General features: G+C 40.7%; 1 protein-coding gene across 1 annotated transcript in view; it reads right to left on the bottom strand.

Moving 5' to 3' along the window:
* LOC122158828 (ankyrin repeat domain-containing protein 26-like) overlaps positions 1-11,615 on the bottom strand; it is a 42,675-nt gene extending 31,060 nt beyond the window's left edge. The window contains exons 1-10 of the mRNA XM_042815849.1: positions 11,333-11,615; positions 8,376-8,490; positions 7,954-8,127; positions 7,725-7,831; positions 7,174-7,311; positions 6,260-6,408; positions 3,314-3,347; positions 3,164-3,233; positions 1,944-2,004; positions 593-1,576 (exon numbers count right to left, since the gene is read on the bottom strand). Of these exons, the coding sequence (XP_042671783.1) occupies positions 593-1,576; positions 1,944-2,004; positions 3,164-3,233; positions 3,314-3,347; positions 6,260-6,408; positions 7,174-7,311; positions 7,725-7,831; positions 7,954-8,127; positions 8,376-8,490; positions 11,333-11,538 (2,038 nt within the window). The 5' untranslated portion in view covers positions 11,539-11,615. The remainder of the gene's footprint in view (positions 1-592; positions 1,577-1,943; positions 2,005-3,163; positions 3,234-3,313; positions 3,348-6,259; positions 6,409-7,173; positions 7,312-7,724; positions 7,832-7,953; positions 8,128-8,375; positions 8,491-11,332) is intronic.
* Between the last annotated feature and the right edge of the window lie 322 nt (positions 11,616-11,937).

Genomic DNA, 11,937 nt, shown 5'->3' with positions numbered 1-11,937 from the left:
CCCAACAAGGTTTCTAAAGGCCTTCAAGTTTTCACTGGGAATCCACATGATGCAACAGCAATGCCTCACGTTCTAAACTTCATCCCTGGTTATGCAAAGCCCCTGAGAAGCACTTCCTTGTGGCAGTCTAATTCCACTTTCATCTGTGTTATTCAGAAGTCATTCCTTCTTTCTGCCTACTTAGCTCACAGTTTCACTAGCTTCCTGCCCTCAATTGCATTCAAAACTTCCTTTCCTTTCCTAAGTTGCAGTCATTACCCCCATGAATTCTACTAAATGGCAGCAACTTTTAACAGAAATTATCCATTCTCTCAGTTTTATGTAATAGAAAGTCCACAGATTCCAGACAGAATGAAGTTTCATGTCTTTCTCCTTCAAAAACTCAGCAATCACCCACTGAAAATATTGAAAATAATGTCTGATACTACTCTTAAATTTCAGAAATGACTTTGGCTACAATTAAGATATCTTTAGTATCAAAATATGATGATAGAAATGTAGATACATGGTAAGCATTAACAGGAATACAGTTTACTGTTACTTACTCTTATTACCCTTCATAAACCCTTGCAATTGAATCATCCCTCCACACTTACTTCTGTGCTTGAGGAAAATGCTGTACTTAGATTTTCCGTACATCGACCTAGACGCAGGTTTTCACTTTCTTGTTTCTGTGCTTTATGCAATTTAATATCTACTTGTTTATACTGCTCTTCTTCAGTATCTTCATCATCCGTGACAGAGCTTAGTATTTGATTTTCAAGCTTTATAATTCCCCTTGTTGATGAAGAACTACTAATACTTTTGAGGACATCGCTGAAACTTAACTTCTCCTGAAGATCACCACCAATTTTTGAGAGGGGCTGAGGTATGCCTTTTTTCAAGACTGTCATTTCAGAGTCTGCTGAAGAGGAGGCTGTATTTCTGTGAAATATCTTCTGCATTATGCTTTTCTTCTTGCAGCTTTCTTGTTTATCTTGCAAATTATTTACATTTTGAATAATAGGTTGTTTTGGTGCTGACTCGTAAGATACTTCATTATTCATTCGCTTTGGAGACATGGCTGTTATATTCTCTTGCACATCTATAAAAGACACAGGACTGTCAACAGATCCCTCCATCTTTTCATCGATTTTTTTACATATTTCCTGATAATCAGTGGAGACACTTCCAGCTTCACACTGTGCATCCCCTTCATTCTTAACACTACTAAGATACCCCAATTTTTGATTAATTTCTTCTTTAGGTTCTATTTTACCTATCTGCTCCTCTTCCATTACGTCATTAGATTGAGTTTCTTCATCTTCCAGATCTCCTTCCTCCTTTTCATCTTGAGTAAGATCTTCTTCTTCTTCTTCTTCACACTCCTCATCGTCATCTCCATCATCATTTTCATCTTCCTCCTCTTCCTCCTCTTCTTCCAATTCATCTTCCTCAAGGCTGCTTGAATCTGAGACATCTTCATTCAACAACTTTCCACATTTTCCTCTGTTCAGGTTTGCATCTGTTGGTTTTTTTTGTGTAAGGCTTTTCTTCTGTGACTTAGGACTTTTAATTCTAGAACCATCACCACCACCTTAAAGCATGAGAAAAGGAAAAAGGAATATGAATCAAATGGGTTATATAAATAGCAACAGGCATTTTATCCATTTAAAACAAAGGAGAGGAGTCATCTGGGACTGTATGGAAAAGCCAGGTAATGGCAGAATAGGGGAAGGACAGATAAGACACAAAGGCTTAGGAGGGGACTCAGTATCTTCATTTTTATCATCTGACTTATTTTACACTGAAATGACCACGTGCTCTGTTCTTGTAACACTATTTTCCTCAATTACTGTAGCCAAGTGAAAAACAAACACAAACAAACAAAACCCAGATGAGATTACTTAGCAAGCTTACTTTTGTATGCCACTGTATCATGAAGTCTTTTCCAAATAACTTACCTACATTGCTGAACTTCTGGGAAACATTCAATAACATTGTCAAGTTTGGCTTCTGTGGCTTCTGTAAATAAAAGTACATTTAAAAAGAATTATTTGATCTATTTTTGTTTGTTTGTTTTTAAACACATCCCTTACTTACATCAAATCTTGAACAGTAAATACAACCAGGCTGTCCCCTTTTGAGAGGACTTAGGTGCTTGCTAGATCCTTCAATTTTAATTACACAAACATTCCTCTTGCGTACAAGTCAGTGACTATTCACAACTATCTGTAGATGCATAACAATTATAAAAAAAAAAAGTTTTTTAATCCATAGGTAAAATACAACTACACTTGGGATTGTAGAGTCTGGCTGCCTACTTGTAAATGTCCACAACTCAAATATCTATTAAAGTTCCTAAATTAGTTAATACAACTCCACCTAGTGTAAGATCTGCAAACATCAAAATAAGGCTAGAAATATGCATTAATTCCCCTTAAATCAGTGCAAGAAAATGGAACAATGTTTAAAGTACACATCTTTGCGTCTCCAACATTACAGAGCATGCTGAGCTACCAAACTAAAATTCCTAACCACTGCAGAATCCCAGTGCAACATACTAAATACTCCAGACATCACTAAAAAAATTGGCAATCCTTCAGAACATTCATAAAAACAGTAGGATAAGCACATGGAACTTATAAAGAGTAAAATCCAACTATTCAAAAAACGAAGAAAATCATGCAGTGTGAGATTATATACAAGCATGGAATGCCATCTCACAGAAGAAGGAAAAAAGAAAAAATACTTATTTGAATAACTCAAGCAACCTAGTGAGGAAGGAAAGCAAACCAGGCAACGAACAATTTCACTAGATTTTGATAAATAAATGTTCTTTCTCATTATCAGTTAGAATTCTATCACATAAATTAGGGGAAACAATAGCAAAGTTAGAAAGAAAACAGAATAGGTTATTTACTAACTCATCAACTCCAAGGATTTGCAAATCTCAACTGAATGAACAACTAATACAACGTGGTAGTTCATCTTAATATCTACTGCATGTTCTGCCAAAGCTGCAAGTTTTTAGGAAAAACTCATAGCAGAAGAAATGTTGGCAAATGACTCCTTTTAGGACAATAAAGAATGAATTGGCTGGAAAAGCAGCTTCTTTCTATCAGAGAAAATTACCTTCAAATCACTTATTTTACACAACCATTCTCTTATAAAGGCACCGTACCTTGGGTGTAAAATCCAGTTCTTCTTCCTCAGAAGTATGCCAAGTGTCATTACTGCCCTCTTTTTCAGAACTTCAAAAACAAAGCAAAATAAATACTGGTTCTCTCAAATAATTCCTCAAGTAAGTGTTTGGTATTTTTAAAAGCCTCACCTTATTGAGTCTCCATGGGAAAAGTCATCTATTGCTGTTCAAATATAAGTAATTGTAAGTAAGTATTTGTGCATCACAAGACATGTTTGGTATTTAAAATACTACTGTGCAGAATACCTTTCCTCAATTCTCCTGTTCTTGGTGTCTGTTTAGAAGACTGCTGCATTCCTACATCCATTAAGGGAAAGGCATGGAAAGGACAGATGAAAGAATGAGATCAGAATACATGCAGAGTCTCAGAAGTTTGGAAAAAACAAAAAGCATACAGACAAAGCTACAGCACTGGGAGAATACACTGTGACTATGACATGCATTTGCGTGCAAATATACATCTGTGTTTCAAATGAGAAGCTGTGGAACACTATCCCTACATCAAATTCTTTCACAACAAAGCTGTTACATTTCCCTGGAGCAGAAGGTTGTCCTAATTCTATTGATTTTATCACATATACACACAATGATGTGGAAAAACGGCTACTGCCAGAAACATAAGCTTAAGAAACAGTTAAACAGTTTCTCATTCCTTCTGGCTTTTCTCCATTTCCTAAAGAGGGAATATAGGAAAAGTTTCATCTGACCTCAGGATATATAAATCACACAGGAGTGCTGATTCACTTCTGTAAGAGCTTTATAATGCTGAGACAATTTCTCTAGTGACTTGGGGAAACACTGAAGGAACAATGCTCTACTGTGTGCTGCAGTGATTAAAAATACTGTCACTGTAGACATACTAGAAATAAGAATTGCACAGCTATTATTTTTCTCAAAAATAAATTCCTACTTAAAATCTAAGAGGTTGGTCATTCAGTATGTTCTGGAAGCCAGTTTGTGATTAATACAAAGGTTCATGTTCTGACATCCAAATAATCATGAGCAAACTTGTTAAAAAATGCTGACCTGTTCAAAATTCTTCACAATCTTCTCTTCTAATTACAAAGTACAGAAGTAGCAGAAAGAATAAGGTCAAAATTTTAAATTGCAGAAAAATAACAGAGAAAAGCTAAAGAGAAGAAAAAGGGAAAGGGAAAAGAATTCCAAAGTGGGTATTTCTCTGGTCTCTGTCTCAGCATCCTGGCTTCCCCTCTAAAGGCCACTTTGAAGACTGTTACTGTGGTGTATTAAAATGACTCTCGTGATGCAGGGTGTGAATGCAAGCCAGAGACTGCAGAGTTAATTGCAATACTGTTTCTACTACACTACTAAACTTTCTCTCTGTGCCCTCCCACTCCTCTGCTGGTGTCATCTTTAAGAGAATGAGCACAAGGGGAATCATAGAATGGTTTAGGTTGGAAAGGATCTTTAAGATCACCTAGTTCCAACCCCTGCTATAAGCAGGGTCACCTCCCTCTAGACCAGGTTGCTCAAAGCGCCATCCAGACTGGCCTTGAATGCTTCCAGGGAGGGAGCATTCACAACCTTTCTGGGCAACCTGTGCCAGTATCTCACCACCCTCACAGTAAAAAATTTCTAGTCTAAATCTACCCTATTCTCAGAAGAAGGATCCTTCAAGTCATGTATTTTAAAATAACCCAGGCCTGCTAGTCCTTACAATGGGGTACCAGAGCAACTGTCTACATGCACAGAAGGTAGCAACTGAGTGCAATTTGGGTGAAAACAGTATTTCAATGATTAAACCAACTGTATCAAGCCCCACTGAAAAACAAGAAAACAGAACTTCAAAACCTTCTAGTACGTCTACAGTTACAGTATTTTTAGCCACTGCAGCACATACCAGTGTACAGTTCCTTCAGTGTTTCCCCAAAATCTACGAAGAAACTTTTCCAACCGCTGTGTAGTTCAAAGCAACTGCTCTTAAGTCAAAGGCAATATCTAAGTATCTAAAATCTATTCTTCCATCTCTGATAAGTCCGGGAAGAAAAAAATATGCCATGTATTCTTTGTTCATATTTTTCAATGCTTTATAATAAAGAAGGAATGAATTGTGTTTGAACAGTCTGCTGCCCATCTGATACGTGATTCTGACATAACAAAATTCCTTAAAAATAAGGAATGAACAAATCCTCCTACGTTAGAGCCTGAAATGTAAATTGCAAGGCAAACAATTTCATTCATATTAAGTAGCAATTTTCTAAGATTCCCTTAGGGCAATGTTAGCTTATAATCACTGCCTGGATTTTCCAAATTCATTCTTTCTTTTAATTACAAGGCAGTGAGAAAATGTAACAGCTTTCCGGATCACAAAGTCCTTTTCTTTTTCTTAAATAAAACTAACTGAAGTTGAAGAAATTTTTTTTTAGAAATCTAACCATGTTCAAGAAGATACACTATGCATAAACACTACACTATTAATGCTAATGAAGTTACCTTTCCAGGATAATTTTTGTTAATGTCCCACAGCATAAACAAAAGCAATTGTAACTGAAAGTGAGAAATTATATGACTCTAAAAGGAGGTTAGTACAGATGAAACTAAACAAAATGACAGAAATCCAGTAATCAACAAAACATGCATCTTCTTGCAATTAATCTGCTGCTTCACTGCTATAGAAGACAAAACTATTTGGGATGAAACTACAGCTTTTATAATTGGATTCTTCTGAATAACAATCTGAATGAGCATCTCTAAGTAAAATTGCACACCCAAAAAACAAGGCCAGTTTGTTCTAACCTAGTTTGTTCCTTGTCTTCTCCCCTCCCCCTTGCTAAAAGGAAAACTTAAATAAAGGGGCAACTTGGTGGGCTGAAGGTGACAAGTGTATGAGCAGATGGATGTAATGCACACAAGTCACAACTGTCCTCAAAGCCTGTTGAGATGCACTGCAAAGTAGCAGCAAGCAAGCACATTCATAGCACTTCTTGTGACAGTCCACCTGGTGCTTCCACTGAAGTCCATACTGAGCACAGTAAACTTAAAAGATACAAACCAACTTAAGGAAGAGGCCAGCATAATTTTTCCCATTAGCTCTACCACAGTTAGGTATCCTACCTTCTCTGTTCACAGCAGGTGCACCCAATGTAAAGCCAGCAGCTCCTGCCTTGTGAGGAGTCATCGGCACTCGGGTGCCTCGGGAAGCACCTGCAGAAGCTTTCCCTGTGTTCTCCCAGTCTGCATATTCTGCCAGTTGTTTACTAAGACTGTAGATAGAAAAAGAAGAAACGCATTTGGGAAAATAATCCCTTAGCTGTATACAACACTTAATGGAATAAGAAGAGCCTCATCTTATCCATCCTAGACATACCCATAGCCAAAACAATTTGTATATTCACTAAGGGTAACATACTCTATTTATTGCATGACTGTAACATACTCAAATACTCCACACACATCTATTCTTCAGATGTACCTCCAGATCTATGAAGTTATTAAGTTAAGGGTACTGCCTGGCACCCTCTTGCAGTCCAGTTTTTACAAATACAAGCACTCTTATGAATGAACACCCACAGGTAAAATGCTTATACGTTGCACTAGTAAAACTGCTTAGTAATTTAATAAAAGAGATAACAGCTAGATCTCCTCTGAAACAAAACGTAGGTGGCTCCTGGTCAGTGAAATTGAAGACAGTAATAACAATGGTTCTGTTTTGAGAGAGTTTACAAACATTTCAGTTTTTCAAGTTGAACCTCTGTGTCTGTGGGCTACATTTTAATAGCATATGCTAGGTATACTAGGCAGACATGAGCTTAGCAACAAACACTTAAAATCTTACGGAGAATTTTGAGCAGAAGCTTTCATCAACTTTCAAATTGACACCAGACACACAGACTGTGTACATGAGAAGATGCCAATGAACACATCTTCAAGATAGGTCTCAACATACCATTAAATCTTAGTGCTGTTATCAAAAAGGTCAAAACTGAACACTGATAACTGAAAACCTGGCAATAAACTTAAAAGTTTACCTAGCATATCCATGAATAATAGCATAATCCTCAGCTGTCCATCCATTAGTGTCTTTATGGGAAAGATCAGCACCATAGTGAAGAAGGATTTTTACCAACTTAAGCTCCCCACCGGACGCAGCAGTCATAAGTGGGGTTCTGCAGCATCCAAAATAGAAGACAAAATATACAATTTTAGTCAGACATCGTAATTATTTTAATTCCCATTTGCTCACTCAAAGGAAAATAAAATCACTTTATGAACAGAAGCAGCAGCTTATACATTAACAACACTTGCATACAAACTACACGTCAATTTGAAAAACTCTCTATGGCATAGCAGTAAGGTTGCTGGCACAGTGGGAACTTCCCTGACACAGTGGCTACAATAAACAATGTTTTCTTGCAGTTCTCAATGCAGACAACATGCAATAATGAATTACACAAGCTAAGCTGAGACCTGCAAAAACTCTTCTCCGTGTCTTTCTACTGCAATGCGCATTCCCATCCCTCTCATCAGTCTAAACTGAAGACAAGTAAGATAACCTGCAGAGTTTAGACCATCTCCTCACCTCTCACACAGATCTCGAGCACGAACATCAGCTCCTTTTTTAAGGAGGAGCTCTACCATCTCATCACGATGTTCAGAGATAGCGAGAGTAAGGGGAGTACATCCATCCTGAAAGGACAGAAATAATTCAAGTTAAAAATAAAACGAAACAAACAAAAAATCTTCAATAAAAATATCAATGCACCTTTTTGAAAGAACATTTTTTTCCCACAACACATCTCAAAATGTACCTTATTCTGAGCATCAATACGGGCACTGTGCTCAATTAACATCCCTGCTAGAAATGTGTTAGGAGCTACAGCAGCCAGGTGAAGGGCAGTGTTGCCGCTAGCATCTGCCAGGTTTGGATCAGCACCGTGCTCTAGCAGGATTACTGCACATTTTTCTTGCTGGCATTGCACTGCCTGGAAACAACACACACAAAAAAAGGTAAAATTTCCAGCAGTCATACTTCACTGTGTCACAGCTACTACAACTTCCCACTCCTGGAATATAAAAGCATCTTCCGAGATAAGCTAGCATACACCTAGCCCACATCAATTATAGCTTGCATGTTTCTACACAGACTTTTGTAAAGAATCTAGAAAGGCATCCATCATTTAGTACATAGTCAATAATTCCTACTTGCAGCAGCATAACATGTTCTACTTACCTTCATCAGTGGTGATCTGTTATCACTGTCAAAAAGATCTAGCTTACACTTGTTTTCTACTAGAAACGTAACGACATCCGCATGTCCATTTGCACAAGCAAGATGCAGTGGTGTCCTAAAAATTAAACGTGTAAATTGAAACTGACAGCTAAATAAATCATTTCACTCTGTGGTACATGGATACGCCAAATTTCATTTCTCCATCCCAATTACCTCCCAAAATAAACATAATAAAACGAACAAACAAACAAGCTTAATCCATTACCAGTAACAACAGCTGTATACCCAAACCCTGAGGCTAGAGAGGAATAACCGTCCACTGCATTTGCTTAATGAGACAACATTTCCTCCACAGTAAAACTGAACTTTCACAAAGATTTCTGTGTCAAGGCACTGCTTGCAGCCTCTGACAGAAATGTGCTCATGGTACAATGAGAGAGACTAAAGCTTGGGAATCTGAGGTCTATGGTGGCATGCATGTAAACCTCTAGGTTCTCCCAGGATCATTCACACACTACAATTGTACCACAGATGCAAGACATGAGTTCTTTAGAAAAAAAAAAATCACGCACTAGTTTGGTTATTACTGCAACTAGTAGAGCACTTTTGCACCAAACATCTGGCAACATCTGGCAGAGCAGACAGCAGAACACTGCTGTCCCAGGTACAAGAGAAAGTAATATGTGACATTCCTCATGCTTCTAACTATGATATAAATAGGATATCACAGAGGAAGTCCTCGTCAGGGAGGAATAGCTGTGTTTCCACTACAAAAGACAGAAAGAAAGGAGCTTTTTCAAACTATGGAACTGCTAAGGGTCTGATGCCAATTAACCAGTATGCTTGTATCCAAAGCCACAGTCACCCAAACAGTACCTGCAGGCATTTCTCTCCTAATCACAGGACAGAGCAGCACAGGCTTGGCTGTGTGCAGAAGGCACAGTTCCTGCTGCTCTGCGGGACACCTGCTCCAACAAAGCAGGGGTTGAGCTAGAAAGCATCAGGATCTTTCTCCCTCAAAGGTCACACAACAAAATCCTGCAATTCCTCAGGCATCTATAGGGAGTTTTTTTGTTATGTTTTCTTTTTTAAAGTGCATCACCATGGACAGATCCCTTCCCTGCATTTTGGAAACTTCAAGTAACCTTACAACAAAACACCTGTTGAGGTACCTCGTTGACAGACTGGAGCACAACAGCTCATGGGAATGGAAACGGAGAGCGGTGCAAATGCAGTGACGTGATTCAGAAACACAGCCATTTCTCGAAGAATCATTATGGTTGGAAAAGACCTCCAAGATATCCAGTCCAACTGTCCACCCATGACCAATGTTGCGTACTAATCCATGTCCCTTAGTACCACATCTACATGTTTCCTGAACACCTCCAGGGATGGCGACTCCACCACCACCCTGGGCAGCCTGTTCCAATGCACAGCCACTGTTCTGGAAAAAATTTATCCTAATATCCAACCTGAACTTCCCCTGGTGCAACCTGAGGTTACTCCCTCTTGTCTTAACAGATCCCACCACTGGTGGGCCAAGGAGCCTCCTCCAAAAGACCAGCTTCCTTCAAGGCAGAGAAGATGAGGATGTGTGAGAATCCTTTGTTTTTTTGTTTTTTTTTTTTGGCTCAAAGCTTTCTTCCTGAGGTACTTCTTGTGATAAGACTCTAACTGATTTATTGAGGAGGCAAGTAATGGGTGCTACTGTGTGACATCACTTTGTGTACACTACAACACATTCCTCCAGAGCTGCTTGCTTCCACAAGGGAGTGCACAGGAGTGTTTACTGGTGGAAGATCTGGCCTGTGACTAAATAGCTCCAGCTTTTATAGGAAAAGTGGGGAATGATGCCATCGTATCCTGTGAAAAACAGGACGCAGGTGAGCATCCCTGCTCCCTCTTGTCTTCTGGCAAGGCCTGGAAGATGGGAACAAAGGATTTCTGTTGAAATCCCAGAGCCAGAAGCTGCCATTCCAAGGACAGATGGCTCAACCACTTTGGATTTGTACCACTTTGGACTTATTTATAAGTTGGTACTGCCACTGAAAAGTCATCGTCAACAGAACAACAATGCCCAACAACCCACTACTACTGAAGATCAGTGACTGAACTACGAACCACAGTGGATCCATGGCGGTGACTATCTCCCTCTTACTTTCTATAAAGACTCTTGCTTCTTTCCTATATTTTCTATTGCCCTTCTTCCCTTCCCCATTACCCTAATTCATTACAGTGTCCGTCCTCCCCCTCACCATCTCCCTGATTAAGGTTTGTAATAAACTGGTTGGACCAATATTTGAACCACAGTTTCTTAATCTCACACCAGGCATGCACGTAGCAAAGAACCTCCTCTCCCTTCTATAAACTGGAGCAAGACAAGATGAAAAAACAGGCAGAACTTCAAGGAACTCATCATGCCTTGCCACAGATATGGAACAAGTTACAGCAGCAACAGAGCAGTCATTCGAGGGTGACTGTCCCCACTGAGAAATTCCCAAGTGAATGTGCAAGATCATTTCTGCAGAGAAGCCTGTTGATGATTATCTGAGAGCTGAGCAGCATGTAGTGTTAGCAGTGTACTGCAAAGAGTTCGGATGGGTAACACAACCACAACCAACACAACTATGCAGGAGTCCCTCACCATCCCAAAACTGTTCATACCGAGCACCGGGAAATACGACAACCTGAAGGAACCACCATCAGCTTCGCAAGCAGGAAAGCCTTCAGGAAACCCACAGCCTTGTCGCTGCCCCGGCCCACCAGCCCCCCAAGAGAGCTCTCAGCTAGGAAGAAGTCCCGCCAGCCCCACGAAGAATCCCCAAGGGAAACAGGCCGGCAGGGCACATTGCAGCGGCCGTTGCTGTCCGTGCCAGCCAAGCGCGGTCCCCGCTAACGGCAGATCTACGTGCCCCGGTGAGGCAGCGGGGATCCCCGGCCAGGCCCGCAGCCCTTACCGCTGCTCCTTGTCGCGCTCGTCGACGCCGTGCTTCTTCAGCCTCTGCCGCACCTGGGCCAGGTCTCCGGTAGCGGCCGCACGGTGCAGCTTGCCCAGCTCCTTATGGCGGAGTTCGTATGCACCGGCGGGGCACGGCGAGGCGGCGCCGCCGGGCGGCGGCGGATTTTCCTTCTTCTTCTTCCTGAAGCTAAATATCTTCTTCATGTCGTCTCAGGAGAGCCCCGCGCACTGCATGCAAGGCAACTCACAGACGGGAAAGCAACTCCAGACCCCTTGCCAGAGCCAGGAGCCCCGCGCATGCGCAGCGGGAGGCGGAGCCACAGCGATGCTAGGAGGGTGTCCGCTGCCGAGCGCAGGAGAGTGTGCGCATGCGCAGACTCTGTCGCGTCGGGACGCGCCTAGCAACGTTGCGTCGCGGTGCTGTTGCCTGGCGCTGCTGAAGTAACAGCAGGGATAACGGTCCGTGTGTCTGCAGGGTTAATTCTTGGCTTCCCTGTGGGTTTTATTTAATAGAGATGTCAAAGCACGAGTTTTTCCTACGTTTAGGAACTGCTGCTTGCATCTCAGTTCTGAAAAATGAAGAGATGGCTTGATCTTTCTTCT

The sequence above is a fragment of the Centrocercus urophasianus genome, unplaced genomic scaffold, assembly GCF_019232065.1.
Source record: "Centrocercus urophasianus isolate 14NV4802_14NV808 unplaced genomic scaffold, USGS_Curo_1.0 seq_15, whole genome shotgun sequence".
In the NCBI taxonomy this organism is placed as follows: domain Eukaryota; kingdom Metazoa; phylum Chordata; class Aves; order Galliformes; family Phasianidae; genus Centrocercus; species Centrocercus urophasianus.
This window is presented reverse-complemented; position numbering and strand designations above follow the sequence as displayed.